Source organism: Crotalus tigris, unplaced genomic scaffold, assembly GCF_016545835.1.
Source record: "Crotalus tigris isolate CLP2741 ecotype Arizona unplaced genomic scaffold, ASM1654583v1 scf7180000018278.843604, whole genome shotgun sequence".
NCBI lineage: Eukaryota > Metazoa > Chordata > Lepidosauria > Squamata > Viperidae > Crotalus > Crotalus tigris.
The window spans coordinates 293,455-312,409 of record NW_024096920.1 but is presented as its reverse complement, the minus strand read 5'-3'; the positions used below and the strand labels follow the sequence as shown (position 1 = coordinate 312,409).

The following is an 18,955-nucleotide window of genomic DNA, read 5'->3' as shown; positions in this document are numbered from 1 at the left end:
CATTCCATTGCCCCCCTGAAAAATGAAATCGCCCCCTGGGGGGCAATATCGCCCAGGTTATACAATGTTTCTCAATGTGTATTAGGTCAGTCACGTATTGTTAACACAGCTTTTGCTAACACAGCTTTCTTCCAGGAATTATGTAGACACATCATTTTACTTAAATAATGATTTTTCATCATCATTATTATTATTCTACTTTATTCTTCATTTTATTCTATGCTATTCTACTTTATTCCACTTTATTCCAACATAATTAGAAATGTACTAACCTGAATATGAGACAGTAAATGTTAAGGGAAAAAGAGAAGAAATATTTGATGTTGTAACCTGAGATTTGCACTAAGATTTTGTTATTGAACTGTTGTAACCCAGCCACCACGTTGCTTTTTAAGTATTCAAATGTAAAATTGGAAAATTAATAAAATATTATTTAAAAAAAAACTGGTTCCATCATGTTGGACATATTGCTGGACGTGTTGGATGTTACGACATCCCTTCCGTGCAAAGCGTACAGTGATCAGAAAAACCCATCTTCCTGGCTTTCAACGGTGCAGGAAGTGCTCTGGAGAATGAAATGAACATAGCGGTTGGCCTGCTCAACGGGCTGCTCTCCAGATGTCCTGATCTTCCTGCAGGAGATGTTTCCTCAAGCTACAGCAGAATGAGGAAGCGATGGAACCATGAGATAGGGAGTAGACCTAGTCCATTAATCTCATCCACTCTCGGAGCTGGTACTTGTGAACACACAAACACTCACACACAGAGCTGGTTTATGTCTTCCTGTTTAGTTCACTCTGCCAGGTTTTTTCCTCATAGGGGGGAAGGGTCCTTGAGCTTTTGAACACTGAGATGTATATGGCTGGGGGACCCAAAGGGTAAACTAAAATAAGTTCAGGCTTCAGTGTATTGAAATTTGATGTCACTTTGATTCCAGTCCTCTTTTTTCTGTCCAAAGAGATTAGAAGGTGTAACAGGACCTATGTATATACGTATATGTGCATGTGTAGGTGTATGTGCATGTGTATGTATATGTGCATGTATGTGTCTATGTGTATGTATATGTGCACATGTATGTGTATGTATGTGCGTGTGTATATGTATGTGTATATATATGTGTGTGTATATATATATAAGTGCATGTGCATGTGTATGTGTATCTATATCTACATGCATATGCATATGTGTATATAATAACAACAATGACAATGACAACGACAACGACAACAACAACAGAGTTAGAAGGGACCTTAGAGGTCTTCTAATCTAGTCCAACTCCTGCTCAGTCAGGAAACCCTACACCATTTCAGACAAATGGCTGTCCAATCTCTTCTTAAAAACTTCCAGTATTGGAACATTTACAACTTTTGGAGGCAGGTCATTCCACTGATTAATTGTTCTCACTGTCAGGAAATTCCTCCTTAGTTCTAGGTTGCTTCTCTCCTTGATCCGTTTCCATCCATTGCTTCTTGCCCTACCTTCGGGTGCTTTGGAGAATAGCTTGACTCCCTCTTCTTTGTGGCAACCCCTGAGATATTGGAACACTGCTATCATGTCACTCCTAGTCCTTCTTTTCATTAAACTGGATATATGCAATTCCAGCAACCGTTCTTCATATGTTTTAGTCTCCAGTCCCCTGATCATCTTTGTTGCTCTTCTCTGGACTCTTTGTAGAGTCTCAGCATCTTTTTCATATCATGGCAATCAAAACTGGATGCAATATTTATCCAATAGACCTGCCTCTGTTTCTTATCTAGCAAATCTTGGTCACTTGGATGCTTAGGCAAGGCTGGACAACATCTCAAACATCCTTCCCATGCAGCACAGATGACTCATCCCATTTTGGAAAAGTTTCAGAGTCTGGTGAGTCTTTCCAATACTGCAAGACCAGTTGGTTAAATTCCTACATGCCACAGCTGTCCAGATCAAAGTTCTTGTGTCACTGATGCAGAAGCAGAGGTGGCTTATCTACTTCGGTCCTTCCTTGATCCAAGTTGTAAATCCGGCATGGGGTAGTTGCTTCTTCCTCTTTACCCCAAGCCTTTTAGGGAAGGGGTTACCCAAAGAAACCACACCAGCTAACTGCTTGAGTAACTCTCTTGGGCAGTTGAAGCAGACCCAGGCAGGCTATCAACCACCCATTGCATGACACATTCAAGCCCTCTTCAAAGGATTTGCTGCTGTAAGCGTGTTCCAAAAAGTGAAAGAGGCTTCCTTTATTTCATTTCTTCATTGGGCAACAGGTCACTTTTTTAAGGCTGAGGAGGCTGGCAATTTTTTCTCCAGATCTGAAAAGATGGGGAGAGCAGACTTGCAGCTCCTGAGGACACGGCTATTCCTTTGGGTCCTGCTCCAGGCAGGTAAAGCTAACATTTCTTTTCGTTAGATTCAGAATATCACTTAATTTAGTTTATTTAATCTGTATCTTGCCTTTATTATTATAACAAATGTCTCCAGGCAATGAACATATCCAATAGATCAGGGGTAGGCAACCTGGGCTCTTTTATGACTCGTGGACTTCAACTCCCAGAATTGGGAGCCCAGGTTGCCTACCCCTGCAATAGACTCTCCTCCTATTTTCCCCACCACAACAACCTTGTGAGGTGGGTTGGGCTGAGAGAGAAGGACTGGTCCAAAGTCACCCAGCTAGTTTTCATGGGTAAGGCAGGACCTGAACTCAAGGTCTCCCGCTTTCTAGCCTGGGGCCTTAACCAAACTGTTTTATGTAATTTGAGTATTATTGCTAACATTTCGTTTAAAAAAACTGATAGGTTCTTTAGTAGCATTAGCTGGGAAATTTTGTTAGTTGAAGTCCGCATATCTTCAAGTGGTCTGGTTGAGAAACACTGGTATAGAAGAGTCAGCTTTAGTAATACATAAAAAGCAATATAGGTTTCACCACAAATCACAAATTTAACCATGAGGAAGCAACATGAAGCCATTGCTTAAATAACTAACCTTACGATTGCTCCTACAGACGGGTTGTAAACAATTTGATTGTGAGGAGAGTTCCATTCTGTCCTGAGGTAAAATGTTGAGGGCTTATCTGGAGCATTTTGTATAGGTAGTCTTTGACTTATAACAATTGGTTTAATGATTGTTTAAAATTACAAATGCACTGAAAAAAAGTGACATCGCCAGTTTTAACATGTACAACTAATAATAATAATAATAATAATAATAATAATAATAATAATATAAGATCAGCAAGTTAAGATCACATGCAAGCAAGCTAGAACAGATGAAAGAAAAGAAGCTGAAGAACAAGAAGACCAAAGAATACCTAATCAAGAAATACCACTTAGAAACAAGGAAGATCAAGGAAGCACTGGAAATAATAAAGCAACAAATAACAGCTATAGCCAGGAAAATCAGTAGATATGAAGCTCGAATTGCAAACTATAGGCAGAACCTCCAATTTCAATCCAATCAGAAACGTTTCTACCAATCCATCAATGGAGAAACTGCAAGGAATCAGTCAGTACCTGACAAGGAAGAAACAGTGCAGTTCTGGAAGCAGATATGGGATAACCCAAAGAAATACAACAAGGATGCGGCTTGGTTAAAAGAGGTGGATGCAAATAAAACAGAAGTTGAAATGAAAGAACTAGTAATAACAACAAAAATGGTAGAAAAAAGAGCAAAGAAAATCAAAAATTGGTCAGCACCAGGTGAAGATGAACTGCATGGGTTTTGGTTGAAACATCTAACTGTTATACACCCACTCATTGCCAAGCAGTTCAACAATATACTACAAGGAGGAGAAATTGAAAAGTGGCTAACAACTGGGAAAACCTACCTAATAATGAAAAATCCAGCAAAAGGGGCAACACCAGGTAACTACAGGCCAATTACCTGCTTACCAACAACTTTCAAATTACTAACTGGTGTAGTAGCTGATGCAGTGCAACAGCATCTAGTTGAAAACAATCTCTTTCCACCTGAGCAGAAAGGAAACCGCCCCAATAGCAGAGGAACAAAAGATCAACTCCTAATAGACAAAATGATCTTGGAAAACTGCAAGAGAAGGAAGACCAACCTGAATGTGGCATGGATTGACTACAAAAAGGCATTTGACTCTCTGCCACATGATTGGATAATAAAGTGCCTAGAAATAACAGGAGTCAGTAGAAACATCAGAAAATTTGTGCAAAGATCGATGGCACAATGGAAGACACAGTTGCAGATCAATGGTGAGAGGCTGGGAGAGGTTAATATCAAGAGAGGAATATTTCAAGGAGATTCATTATCACCATTACTATTTGTTATTGCACTGTTTCCTCTGTCAACAATACTGAATAACTCAGGACATGGCTATCAAACATCAAAAACATCTGCCAGACTATCCCACCTCCTTATACATGGATGATCTGAAGCTGTATGGAAAAACATCATCTGAAATAGAATCGCTGCTCAACACTGTCCGTATATATAGCCAAGATATTGTAATGGAGTTTGGCTTGGACAAATGTGCCACACTTACTATCAAACAAGGAAAAATAGTGAAAACTGAAGGAATCAAGATGCCCCACGAAAATAACATTAAGAGTCTGGATGAGGAAGAGTACTACAAATACTTGGGTATCCTTCAAGCTGACAACATCAAGCACACTGAAGTCAAGAAAAAGATTAGAGGTGAATACATCAAGAGAGTGAAGAAGATCTTAAAGTCCAAACTCAATGGAGGAAATACCATAAAGGCAATCAACACCTGGGCAATCCCAGTCATTAGGTACACAGCTGGAATAGTGGACTGGACTCAAGCAGAACTAAAAGCAATGGATAGGCAGACCAGAAAAATAATGACAATGAATCATGCCCTTCATCCACGCAGTGACATTGATAGACTTTATCTACCAAGGCAAATAGGTGGGCGTGGAATGCTACAAGTACATCAGATGGTTGAAGAAGAAAAAATGGCTTTGGAAGAATATCTGAAGAACAATGATGAAGATGCACTGAAATTAGTATATCAGGAAGGCTTACTAACTACTGGAGAGACCAAACTGGCCTACAAGAAAGACCAAATGAAGAACAGAATAGAGGCATGGGAAGACAAAGCACTACATGGCCAATACATGAAAAAAATAGCTGGGAAAGCAGATAATAATAAACCTGGCAATGGCTAAGAGCAGGAAAATTGAAGAAAGAGACCGAGGGACTAATTCTGGCTGCACAAGACCAAGCCTTAAGGACAAATGCATACAAAGTCAAAATTGAGAAGACAGCAACAGACAGTAAGTGCCGCCTATGCAAAGAAGCTGAAGAAACAGTGGACCACTTGGTAAGCTGTTGCAAGAAGATTGCACAGACTGATTACAAGCAGCGGCATGACAAAGTAGCAACAATGGTGCATTGGAAGATCTGCAAAAAATATCATTTGCCTGTAAGCAAAAACTGGTGGGATCATAAAATAGAGAAAGTCATAGAAAATGATAAAATTAAACTGCTCTGGGACTTCAGAATTCAAACAGACAAGCACCTGCAACATAACACCCCAGACTTAACAATTGTCGATAAGAAAGACAAAAAAGTCTGGATAGTGGACGTGGCAGTGCCTGGAGATAGCAGAATAGAAGAGAAAGAACTGGAGAAGATAACAAAATACAAAGACCTACAAATAGAAATAGAAAGACTGTGGCAAAAGCAAGCAAGGGTAGTACCAATAGTCATAGGCTCCTTGGGTGCAATCCCAAAACAACTGGAGCACCACTTGAACACCATTGGAATTGACAAATTCGCTATTAGTCAATTGCAAAAGGCAGCCTTATTAGGAACTGCTTCCATCCTGCGACGATATCTGTAATACCATCAAACATCCACATCTGCCTATCCCAGGTCCTGGGTAAGGACTCGATAGGTAGACAAAATGCCAAATCCAGTCTGAACATCTGGCTGACTGTGCGATGATCGATAATAATAATAATAATAAAGTTGGAAGGACCTTGGAGGTTATCTAGTCCAACCTCCTGCTCAGGCAGGAAACCCTATACCATTTCAGACAAATGGCTGTCCAGTCTCTTCTTAAAAACTTCCAGTGTTGGAGCATTCACCACTTCTGGAGGCAGATTGTTCCACTGGTTAATTGTTCTCACTGTCAGGAAGTTTCTCCTTAGTTCTAGGTTGCTTCTCTCCTTGATTAGTTTCCACCCGTTGCTTCTTGACCTGCCTTCAGGTGCTTTGGAGAATAGCTTGATTCCCTCTTCTTTATGGCAGCCCCTGAGATATTGGAACACTGCTTATCCTTCTCTTCGTTAAACTAGACATACCCAATTCTAGCAGCCGTTCCTTATATGTTTTAGCCTCCAGTCCCCTTTCTAGAGTCTCAACATCTTTTTTACATCGTGGTGACCAAAACTGGATGCAGTATTCCAAGTGTGGCCTTACCAAGGCATTGTAAAGTAGTATTAATACTTCACGTGATCTTGATTCTGTTGCAGCATCCCCATGGTCAAAGGATCAAAATTCAGGCACTTGGAAACTGGCATGTATTTATGACAGTTGCACTATCCTGGTGTCATGTGATCACCATTTATAACCTTCCCACTCAGCTTCTGACAAGCAAAGTCAACTGGGGAAGGCAGATTTGCTTAATATGACCACATAAGTCACCTAGCAACTGCAGTGATTTGCTTAACAACCGTGGCCAAAAAATGTCATCAAATGCGGCACAACCCACTTAACAACTGTCTTGCTTAGCAACCAAAATTTTGGGCTCCGTTTGGTCGTAAGTCAAGGACTACCTACAGCACCTATACGGTTGAATCAACACAATCGTTGTTCAAAGTCAATTAGAGGACTTAAATAGCAAATTTGAGTTCCCAGCAGATACATCTGTTGTTGCCTGGAATTGAACTCTTAACCTTCCTAGTGGAAGGTGAGCATCTATACGTCTAGGCCAGTGGTTCTCAACTTGTGGGTCGGGACCACATTTGGGGTCGAATGACCATTTCACGGGGGTCGCCAAACAATGCAGTCGCCATTCCCCCCCCCCCCTTTTCCTTAGCTGTGCTACTCCCTTTTATTCTATTGGCTTTTGAAAGCCAATAGAATAGACTCTCTTGAATAGAGTCTAATTCTATTGGCTTTCAAAAGCCAATAGGAATTGTCCAGGCTGTCTGTGCCCTGCTGAGCCCGCCAAAAGTCCCATTCTGCAAACGGTGCTGCACCAGTTGAGTAGTCCTCGACTTACGACCGGTTGGGGGTTGCGGCATTAAAAAGGTTGAGAACCACTGCTCTAGGCCACCGTGCCACTCAGCCAGGACACTAAATTAACCTTTATATAATGAAGCAGTAAATAATGAGGCAGTATTTCTAATCTGGGTACATTCAGGTCGTAGCAACGTGGCCTACATATGGCAATAGCAAAAGCACTTAGACTTAAGTGCCAGTTCACAGTGCTTTATAGCCTCTCTAAGCGGTTTACAGAGTCAGCCTGTTGCCACCAACAATCTGGGTCCTCCTTTTACCAACCTCGGAAGGATGGGAAGGTGAGTGAAACTTCAGCCTGTGAGAATCGAACTGCCGAACTGCTGGCAGTCAGCAGTCAGCAGAATTAGCCTACAATGCTGCATTCTAACTACTGCGCCACCCTGGCTCTAGACAGGACATTTTTTTTTATCTTTTTACAATTCTTTAATCCAGGGGTCTGCAAACTTGGCCCTTTTATGACCTGTGGACTTCAACTCCCAGAATTCCTCAGCCAGTCTGGGAGTTGAAGTCCACAGGTCATAAAAGGACCAAGTTTGAAGACCCCTGCTTTAATCCCTTTATCTGGGGACTAAGTAATTTAGTCCTTAATCAATCATTTCCTCCCTTTGTGCTTCTTTGTGTAGGTCTTTGTTTTGCTGCTGGGATCCGGAGAACGTGGGTCATTGGAGGCAAGGAAGTGAAACCCCATTCTCGGCCCTTTATGGCCTCCATCCAAGAGGAGAACAGACACCTCTGTGGTGGGTTCTTGGTGGGACGGAATTGGGTGATGACAGCAGCTCATTGTCAGATCCCCAAGTAAGTAACAACTTACCCCGCTCCCTTCTAGCACTGATGATGTTACCTAGTTGGGTCATGAAACATCTGCAGGCAAACATCCAGGGTCAGAGAGAACCAAGGACCCCACAGCTCAACCTTGAGCTACTTCTATTGGTCTTCTCCTCTGTTGGTAAATAACAACCAGTGTGATGTGTTGCAACTACTAGATCACAAACAGATAAAATTATTCCCTCTCAAGGGGATTATTATTCTCCAATAAGCCTGCATGCAAAGTCAGCTGGATTAGAGTTCCAATTTGTATCAAATAATCTGAGAGTATCTAGAACATGGGGTAGGCAACCTTAGCTCTTTTATGACTTGTGGACTTCAACTCCCAGAATTCCTGAATCAGCCATGCTGAGGGGAAAGGGAGAGGTTTCCATGCTGAGCCATGCTGGCTCAGGAATTCTGGGAGTTGAAGTCTATGAGTCATAAAAGAGCCAAGGTTGCCTACCCCTGATCTAGAATAATGGTTGGGGAATTCTGGGAATTGAAGTCCATACCTCTTAAAGTGGCCAACGTAGAGAAACACTTCTAAATCCTTTTCTGCATTTGCACAATGTTGCTCACATGATGGGTTTGCCTAAAATGTTTGCATAACTTAATACAAGGACTGAGGTACAAATTGATGGCTGCGGCAGCAGCAGAGAGGGCTTCTTTGATGAATGTTTTCAGTAACTAGGAGTTTCTTTGATTAATGTTTTTAGTTCTTGAAGGAATAAGGAAAGCTATGTAGACCCTGATAAGAGAACTGGTTCAAACTTGCCAAGGACAAGGATTCTCTTTTATTATACATTGACTTAGAGCCTAGAATAATAGGATTGGAAGGGATTGTTGAGGTAATAATAATAATAATAATAATAATAATAATAATAATAATAATAATAGTAGTAGTAGTAGTAGTAGTAGTAATAGTAATAGTAATAGTAGTAAAATTGGAAGGGACCTTGGAGGTCATCTAGTCCAACCCCCTGCTTGGGCAGGAAACCCTACACCATTTTGGACAAATGGCTGTCCAGTCTCTTCTTAAAAACTTCCAGTGTTGGAGCATTTACTGCTTCTAAAGGCAGATTGTTCCACTGGTTAATTGTTCTCACTGTCAGGAAGTTTCTCCTTAGTTCTCGTTCTTTCTTTAACGATCTTGCAGACTGATTTTAATGTGAAAAACACATCTCTTAAATAGGTAGAGGAGCATTAACGAGATCACACTACAAAATTATGGGATGTTGCACGTTGCATGTTAGAACCTTTGAGCATGTATGTTGCATCAGCAATGGATCAAAAGTCAGTGAAAGAATTCATTCCAAACCCACTATGGTTGAACTCTGTATAGGGGATCCTCAACTTACGACCACAATGAAGCCCAAAATTTCCACTGCTAAGCAACACAGTGAAGTGAGTTGTGTACCCCATTTTCCAACCTTTTTTTTGCCACAGTTGTTAAACAAATCACTGCAGTCGTTAAGTGAAACCTGCAGTTGTTAAGCAAAGCTGGCTTCCCCCATTGATTTTCCTTTTTTAGAAGCTAGCTGGGAAAGTTACGAGAGCAGTTGCCAATTGCCCGAATTCTGATCACGTGACCCTGGGGATGTTGCAAAGATTGTAAGTATGAAAAACGGTCATAAGTTCCTTTTTTTTTCCATTGCCATTGTAACTTTGAATGGTCACTAAATGAACGATTGTAAGTCAAGGACTACCTGTATAAAGGAATCCTCCACTTTTTTTTGTATAGATTTTATTAGTTTTTATGGGGTTAGGAACAAGGTGGGATTGGGGTTGTGGTTGGGATTTGGGTTAGGGTTAGGATTAAGGTTAGGGTTGGGATTGGGATTTTTCCAAATAACATTCTCAATATTTAGCAAACAGCATAATGTCTGGGTTCATGTATTTAACAAACAATAATAGATAACAGTTAATTATCATAAACCATATGTTAATTAATCACTCAATAGCCTTCTTCTTGCTAATATGTATTCAAAATTACATATCACATTCCTTTCTCTTTGATTCTCTTTCTAGCCATAGGAATCCTCCATCTTCTTAGGGGCTCCTCAAATGCTGTTTTTGCTTGTGTACATAAACAAAGAGTACCGTAGATTTTGAGGATCCAGCCCGGATTCTGTTCGGGTAAAGTGAACCAGGCAGCTGGATCGCCCAACGTTTATGACTAATGTAACTGTGAGTTCACTAAAGGGCCAAACTCCACTTTAAAATCAGTGTGTGCACATAAAGATACGCCTTGACTTACAACAGTTCGTTTAGTGACCGTTCAAAGTTCCAACGGCCCTGACAAATGTGACTTATGACCATTTTTCACAGATACAACCATTGCAGCATTCCCTTGTGATCATGTGATCAAAATTCAGATGCTTGGCAACTGGTTCCTATTTATGACTGATGCTTGTATCCCAAGGCCATGTGATCACCTTTGGGGACCGTTTCAAAATCAAAGTCAATGGGGAAGCCAGATTAATTTAACATGTTACTAACTTATCAGCTGCAGTGATTCACTTAACAACTATGGCAAGAAAGGTTGTAAAATGGGGCAAAACTCACTTAACAATTGTTTTCACTTAATAACAGAAACTTGGGGCTCAATTATAGTCATAAGTTGAGGCTACCTGTATTGCCCTATTTCCCGAAAACTAAGTTTCTCCTGAAGAGAATGTTGAAGGAAAAGTCTTCATCATGGTTCAGTCCAAGCTGGGGATAAACAACATGGCGACTGCTTTAGGTTGCAGTTTATTGAAGAGGAGAGCCAGACAGAAAGATGGCTCTGGCAGAAAAAAAAGAGTGAGCATATGTAAGGAGTGGGTTTTTATACCCTCTGGGGCTCTTGAGGTTGTTTCCTGTTCCTGTTTGAGGCTTTATATTTTCTGTGCCATGTATTTTGACCTGAGTCTGAATGTGCATCTCTGTGTTAATCGTATTATGTCCTGTCTTAGAGTTTGGGTGGTGTATGTAGATTTTAGGTTTCTTACTCTTCTTACTCTTCTAGCTTTAACTTTCCTGAATGGTTTACATCTGCATTTCTACTGAGCTGGTTTCTGCTTGGGGGAGGGAGACTTGGGGCTATTAAGAAAACTGGGCATGCTTTTCTGCCTCTTTAAGATCCTTTGAGGAAATATATTTTCCTGCCCTTTTTAATATTTCCTTCTCTGGGGGGCTGACTTCCCACAAGAGGTTATGTTTCTTTTTCTTGTGGAAATTGTCTTATGCAGTAGGGATCAATATTGCCAGTTCTAACCTTTTCTCAATTTATCCTGGCAGGCGGTCTGCACAGTTTCGTGTCATCCTCGGTGCCCATTCACTCAAGAAGCCAGAGGCCTCCCAGCAAATCTTTGGAATCAAGAACTCCATTGCTCACCCACTTTTCAATCCCGAGACAGTGAAAAATGACATCCGTTTACTCAAAGTGAGTGTGGGGAGAGAAACAGGCACCTGTCTGGGTATACAATGGCAGAAAAAGAATAGCATTATATTATTTTGCTACTGCACATTGCAAAGAAATGTTTTTTTTTCCTGATAAAAGTCTTAGTTAAAGGATATTAATGTTTAGTGCAAGATTCTAAGGCCAGGCCTTCCTTCCTTCCTTCCTTCCTTCCTTCCTTCCTTCCTTCCTTCCTTCCTTCCTTCCTTCCTTCCTTGGTGGAAGGAAGAGCCATAAAGGTGCAGGGGTTACAATGCAGTATTGCAGGCTAATTCTGCGGATTGTCAGCAGTTCGATTCTCACCAGCTCAGGTTGACTCAGCCTTCCATCCTTCCGAGGTTGGTAAAATGAAGGACCTAGATTGTTGGAGGCAATAGGCTGACTCTGTAAACCGCTTAGAGAGGACTGTAAAGTGGTATATAAGTCTAAGTGCTATTGCTCTTCCTTCCTTCCTTCCTTCCTTCCTTCCTTCCTTCCTTCCTTCCTTCCTTCCTTCCTTCCTTCCTTCCTTCCTTCCCTTCCTAGGGAAGGGTTTGCCAACTTATGCAGCCAGATCAAATCTTGCTTTTCATTTGCAAAACTGATGCTTTAAAAAGGATTTAATTAACTAAATGGTCAAGACGTGAGAAATTATGCTGAAGGCTATTTGCATTCATACAAATATGCCCTTTTGCTGAACTATTATTCACTGCTGCAAAATAAAGTAAGATTCCAGTTACTTATTGGAGTCTCAATAAATGGTAAATTTTAAAAAGCATCTAGGAAGCCAACTTATACCAAATCAGCCATCTAATCTACGTTCTACTGTCTTCTAAGCTTGATTGGGAAAAATTCTTCAGATTTCAAGCAATTGGGGACTGAAATTCTAGTTGTTCATTAGTGCAAGATATATTTCCTATCTCTCAATTCCCAAACTCTCATAACACACTACCATTACTCCCAAATTATAAATCAAAACCGTGGGTCTGTTTTCCATTGTTCTGTGTATTAAAAGATAAACACTAGGTGGCGATCTTGGTTTCCGCAAGGAAGAAATAATTGCAGGCAACATGTGTGATGTACTTAAGTTCCAGCAGGGTGGAAATGGCTAAGTGGCTCCACAGACCAGGACACGTCAGATGGCCAACATCTGGATGGTGTGGCACAACATTCAGTTGTTTTGAACAGCTTCTGAAATGCTCCCCCTCAACATTTCTCTCTAGACCTCCCAAACCTTTTGGATCACTTTGCATGAACAAACTGCTGGCCATAAAAACTGCAAATAAAACTTATGTAACGTTGTGGGAAAAGAATCTTTAAAGAGTAAGGCAGAAAACTGTGCTCGAATGAGTTGGGATTTAGAATAGAATAGAATAGAACTGGAAGAGACTTTGGAGGTCATCTAGTCCAGCCTGCTGCTCAAGCAGGAGAACCTATATCATTTCAGACAAATGGCTGTCCAGTCTCTTCTTAAAAACTTCCAGTGTTGGAGCATTTACAGCTTCTGGAGGCAGGTTGTTCCACTGATTAATTGTTCTAACCGTCAGGAAATTTCTCCTTAGTTCGAGGTTGCTTCTCTCCTTGATTAGTTTCCATCTGTTGCTTCTTGTCCTGCCTTCAGGCGCTTTGGAGAATAGTTTGACTCCCTCTTCTTTGGGGCAGCCCTTGAGATACTGGAACACTGCTATCATGTCCCCCCTCGTCCTTCTCTTCATTAAACTAGACACACCCAATTCCTGCAACTGTTGGGTATGTCTAGTTTAATGAAGAGAATTCACTAAACTGACTTGGTGAGGAAGGCATTTGAATTGGTGGGACTACCATGAACAAGTCTATAGCGGTCCTTGACTTATAACCATTCATTTAGTGACTGCTCAAAATTACAACAACAGTGAAAAAAAATGGCTTTGACCGGTTTTCCTACTTATGACAGTTGCAGCATCCCCACGGTCACATGATCAACATTTGGCCGCTTAGCAACTGGCATGTATCTGACAGTTGCACTGTCCTGGGATCATGTGATTCCCCTTTTGAGAGCTTCTGACTAGCTAGAGTCAATGGGGGAGCCAGATTCACTTAATAACCATGCTACTAACTTAACGACTGCAGTGATTCACTTAATAACTGCGGCAGGAAAGGTCGTAAAGCAGGGCAAAACTCACTTAAACAACTGTCTCACTTAGCAACAGAAATATTGGGCTCAGTTGTGGTTATAAGTCGAGGGTTACCTGCATTACTTAGGAACTTTGGACCATACCTATGGTTACACCTAGACGTGGGATTCAAAAAAGTGTGCACACAACTGAAAAACAGAATAACAGAGTTGGAAGGGACCTTGGAGGTCTTCAAGTCCAACCCCCCTGCTCAAACAAGAAACTCTATACCAGGGGTCCTCAAACTTGGCCACTTTAAGACTTGTGGACTTCAACTCCCAGAATTCCTCAGCCAGCATGCCTGGCTGAGGAATTCTGGGAGTTGAAGTCCACAAGTCTTAAAGTGACCAAGTTTGAGGACCCCTGCTCTATACCATCTTAGACAAATGATTGTCCAATCTCTTCTTAAAAACCTCCAGTGTTGGAACACCCATAACCTATGAGCTGTGGAGGCACAGTGGTTAGAATGCAGTACTGCAGGCTACGTCTGCTGACTGCCATCTGACAGTAGTTCGATTCTCACCGGTTCAAGGTTGACTCAGCCTTCCATCCTTCCGAGGTCGGTAAAATGAGGACCCAGATTGATGGAGGCAATAGGCTGATTCTGTAAACCGCTTAGAGAGGCTATAAAGCACTGTGAAGCGGTATATAAATCTATTGCTATTGCTGTCCTGGAGGCGAGTTGTTCCACAGATTAATTGTTCTGTCAGGAAATTTCTACTTAGTTGCAGGTTGCTTCTCTCTTTGATTAGTTTCTATCCATGGCTTCTTGTCCTGCCTTCAGGTGCTTTGGAGAATAGGTTGTACCTGCTCCTGTTTGTGGTTCATACTTTGCAGATGAATCATGGTGAAAATGCAACACCGGCCTTAGCAGCCCATCTCGTCTTTTCTCTTTCTTACTGCAGTTGAATAGATCCGCCATTTTCAACAAGAATGTCCGGCGGATCAAGTTACCTCAAGCCAACAATGATCCTTGCCCTGGACTCCCGTGCCACGTTATTGGCTGGGGGGACATCACAAATTATGCGACCGTCCCCACTAAACTCATGGAAGCCAACACCACCATTGTGGACAGGAAAGCTTGCAACGACTCGTGGCAAGGACACGTCTTCAAGAACATGGTGTGCGCAGCCAGCACCAGTCCCGTCCTGCGTGGTTTCTGCTCGGTGAGCCCTGGGGGGACTTTCTCAAAATAGAAACTCGGGATGCTGTGGAGTTTGATATGCCATGTTTGGCCCGAGACTGCAACCCTGCAAGGGTAAAATTGCGAACCTGAGAATGTGATCAACAAAGGGCTGGTGCTGTCATCCATTAGGCCGTTGGTCACAAGTTGATGGATTAAACCAGGGCTCCTCAAACTTGGCCACTTTAAGACTTGTGGACTTGAACTCCCAGAATTCCCCAGCCAGCCATGTGGCTGGGGAATTCTGGGAGTTCAAGTCCACAAGTCTTAAAGTGGCCAAGTTTGAGAACCCCTGCATTAAACTGATTGGTTCACTCTACTTATTAATCACCCCTGTGGGCAATCTACAACAAAGTATATGAAAACAAACCAAAAATAATACAGGTAGTCCTCAACGTAGGACCACAGTTGAGCCCCTGTTGCTAAGTGAAACATTTGTTAAGTGAGCTTTGCCCCATTTTGTGACCTTTCTTGCCACAGCTGTTAAAGGAACCAGTTAAGTTAGTAATACCGTTGTTAAGTGAATCTGGCTTTCCCATTGGCTTAGCTCAGGGGTAGGCAACCTTGGCTCTTTTATGACTCGTGGACTTCAACTCCCAGAATTCCTGTGCCAGCCATGCTGAGGAGAAAGGGAGAGGTTTCCAAGCTGAGCCATGCTGGCTCAGGAATTCTGGGAGTTGAAGTCCACAAGTCATAAAAGAGCCAAGGTTGCCTACCCCTGGCTTAGCTTGTCAGAAGATCACAAAAGCTGATCACATGAACCTGGGACACTGCAACCGCCATAAATATATGCCCGTTGCCAAGTGTCTGAATTTTGATCACGTGACCATGGGGACGCTGCAACGGTCGTAAGTGTGTGAAATAGTCATAAATCACTTTACAAAGCTGTTGTGACTTCGAATGGTCACTAAGTAAACTGTTGTAAGTTGAGAACTACCTGTATCAATATGATGAATGAATGAATGAATGAATGAATGACTACAGGAGTGACTTTGCAGGATCTAATCTACCATGCTGATCATTACCTCTCTACGATCTGGGTTTTTTCTTCTTCTTTTGTCTTGATTCCATTGTCTTTGGGGATTACCAAAATCTATTATTCGTAGCTGGCTGACCGGCAGTACTCAGCGTGTGGTCCTCAATGGAACTGCATCTACATGGAGGGAAGTGTGTAGTGGGGTGCCCCAGGGCTCTGTTCTGGGCCCAGTGCTTTTCAACATCTTCATCAACTATTTGGATGAGGGGATAGATGGGGAACTCATCAAATTTGCAGACGACACCAAGCTGGCAGGAATAGTCAACACTCCGGAAGACAGGCTTAAGATACAGGAGGATTTGGACAGACTTGAACACTGGGCACTATCTAACAAAATGAAATTCAGTGGTGAAAAAAGTAAAGTTCACAAGTATAGTATAGGTCAGGAGTCTTCAAACTTGGCCCTTTTATGACTTGTGGACTTTAACTCCCAGAATTCCTCAGCCAGGCATGCCTGGCTGAGGAATTCTGGGAGTTGACATCCACAAGTCATCAAAGGGCCAAGTTTGGAGACCCCTGGTATAGGTGATACTTGGCTCAACAGTAATAGTGGACAGTCACTTAAATATGAGCTAGCAGTGTGCTACAGCTGCCAAAAAAGCCAACACAGTGCTAGGCTGCGTTAACAGAGGGATAGAATCATGATCACGTGAAGTGTTCATACCACTTTTCAATGCCTTGGTAAGGCCAGACTTGGAACACTACATTCAGTTTTGGTCATCATGATGTAAAAAAGATGTTGAGACTGTAGAAAGAGCAGAGAAGAGCAACAAAGATGATCAGGGGACTGGAGGCTAAAACATAAAAGGAACGGTTGCTGGAATTGAGTATGTCTAGTTTAATGAAGAGAAGGACGAGGGGGAACATGATAGCAGTGTTCCAATATCTCAGGGGCTGCCCCAAAGAAGAGGGAGTCAAACTATTCTCCAAAGCACCTGAAGGCAGGACAAGAAGCAACGGATGGAAACTAACCAAAGTGAGAAGCAACCTAGAACTAAGGACAAATTTCCTGACAGTTAGAACAATTAACCAATGGAACAACCTGCCTCCAGAAGCGGTGAATGCTCCAATACTGGAAGTTTTTAAGAAGAGTGTGGACAGCCATTTATCTTAAATGGTATAGGGCAGGGGTATCAAACTGACAGCCCACAGGCTGGATGCATCACGTGGAAGCCGCACTCACCCCATTGCTAGCAATGGCGAAACAGTCCCAATACATTGCGCAACGTCACATGACATTGCAGGTTTGACATGTCTGGTATAAGGTTTCCTGCCTGAGCAGGAGGTCGGACTAGATGACCTCCAAGGTCCCTTCTAACTTTATATTATTATTATTATTATTATTATTATTATTATTATTATTATTATTATTATCTGCACAGTCAGCCAGATGTTTAGACTGGATTTGACATTTTTGTCCTTATTAATATTATTATTTGAGGCTTGATGTCATGTTACTGCAAGGGGGGGGGGAACATGGGGATGTGGCTTGGAGCCATTTGCCCAAGGACTGAGACCTTGTGCTTTGCCATCTCTTCCTTCTTTTGTAGGGTGACTCAGGTGGCCCTTTAGTGTGTGGGAAACACGTTCAGGGCATCGTCTCCTTCAACGGAAAGAGATGTGGTGATCGGTGGTTTCCGGATGTCTATACCCGCATTGCCAATTACATCCCCTGGATCCATTTCATCCTGCAGACCTTCTGATGGGGGGTCTTGGAAGGCTTGGTGGGCTTCTCAAAAAAAAAGCTGAGCTGTTTGGTGGGAGAGGAGAAACACATTTACTCAGTGTTGTCCAGGTCTACAACTCCCAGAATTTCCAAGCCATACACAGCCAGATTGACGGGACGTTCTAGGTGACGTATTCATCACACATCTAGAAGAATAGAAGGTTGATGCTACACTGGCAATTGGTAGATTTTTTTTAAGGGCAGCCTCCACAGAATAATTAATTTTTTTTCATCAAGGGCACGGTATTATTGTACAACTATAGAATGCTTTCTTCTTCTTCTTCTTCTTCTTCTTCTTCTTCTTCTTCTTCTTCTTCTTCTTCTTCTTCTTCTTCTTCTTCTTCTTCTTCTTCTTCTTCTTCTTCTTCTTCTTCTTCTTCTTCTTCTTCTTCTTCTTCTTCTTCTTCTTCTTCTTCTTTCCCCCCTCCTCCTCTCTCCTGCTCCTTCTCTTCCCCCCCTTCCCTCTTGTTTGTACTACAAACAACTCACCCACTTACAATCAGTAATGAATCAGTTACAAATCTTGGAACAATTGAGTAAAGTTCAAGTCCTTCCCAGCTTAATTCCTGGTCTGCTGACCTCATGCTTTCTCCATTCCAGCTGTAGAACTTGGAATTTTCCACCTAATTTCCCCACTCTGAAGCTAAGGGTGGGGGCTAGTCATCTTGCTATCACAATCACCGAACAATTAAAAATGCTTGCGGATCTGGAGCTGATTATTCCAACATCTAGCAGCCTTTCTCGTCTCTTCCTGCATCACCACATCTCTGTTTCACAGGCCTTTCCCTCATGGCCTTGTGTATTCACTCTGTGGGATGGAGGGAAGTGGAGACTTTTCATGGCACAATTGCATGTCTTTACAAGGAATGTTACTGTCTTCTTTCCATCTTAAAACCAAAATTCTCCAGAAATACAAAATAAGCTTTAAAAAAAAAAAATGACCTAAGGAGTTTTCATTACATAATCAACGGGACTGAAATAAAGAAGCCAGCCTAGCCGTGATTTTGCTAATTTTGACCTAATTTAAACGAACATTTTATTAAAAGTTGTATTAAACACCCTTAGTATGATGATCCCGCGTGCATTTATAACATTTCCCTTCTGTGGCATTAAAAAATGAGTATTCAGAGGCAACTGGGGCACCGAGACCGTTTGGGCCCTCAGGTTTTGCAATGCCATATTAGGAAGTTAAGTTCTAAAGTTTAACCAAAGATGGTTTTTGGCAGGCAATTTTCTTCGCCCAGCCCGAGTCTTGCCCCACCGAACAGCAGAGGACAAATCTGCTTTCCATATGAAAGCCTTTCAGATATTTGAAGATTGTTATCGTGTCTTTGCTTAAATCTCAACATCTGCACCTAATGCCTCTTAAAAACAAAAAATCCAGCGTGGGTCTGCATTCAGGCGATAATGACATTGCAAA

General features: G+C 41.9%; 1 protein-coding gene across 1 annotated transcript; it reads left to right on the top strand.

The window, feature by feature from the left end:
• Positions 1-1,630: 1,630 nt before the first annotated feature.
• Positions 1,631-17,877, top strand: LOC120310728 (serine protease 57-like). The gene is made up of 5 exons (XM_039349475.1): positions 1,631-2,360; positions 7,836-8,007; positions 11,299-11,443; positions 14,496-14,756; positions 17,360-17,877. The coding sequence occupies exons 1-5, from the start codon at positions 2,297-2,299 to the stop codon at positions 17,510-17,512; spliced, it is 795 nt and encodes a 264-aa protein (XP_039205409.1). The 5' UTR covers positions 1,631-2,296; the 3' UTR covers positions 17,513-17,877.
• Positions 17,878-18,955: the final 1,078 nt, after the last annotated feature.

Coding starts and splice junctions, on each gene's coding strand:
- LOC120310728 (XM_039349475.1), top strand. CDS start 2,297: ATGGGGAGAGCAGACTTGCAGCTCCTGAGGACACGGCTATTCCTTTGG. Junction 8,008..11,298: donor GCTCATTGTCAGATCCCCAA/GTAAGTAACAAC, acceptor TTATCCTGGCAG/GCGGTCTGCACAGTTTCGTG. Junction 14,757..17,359: donor TCCTGCGTGGTTTCTGCTCG/GTGAGCCCTGGG, acceptor CTTCTTTTGTAG/GGTGACTCAGGTGGCCCTTT.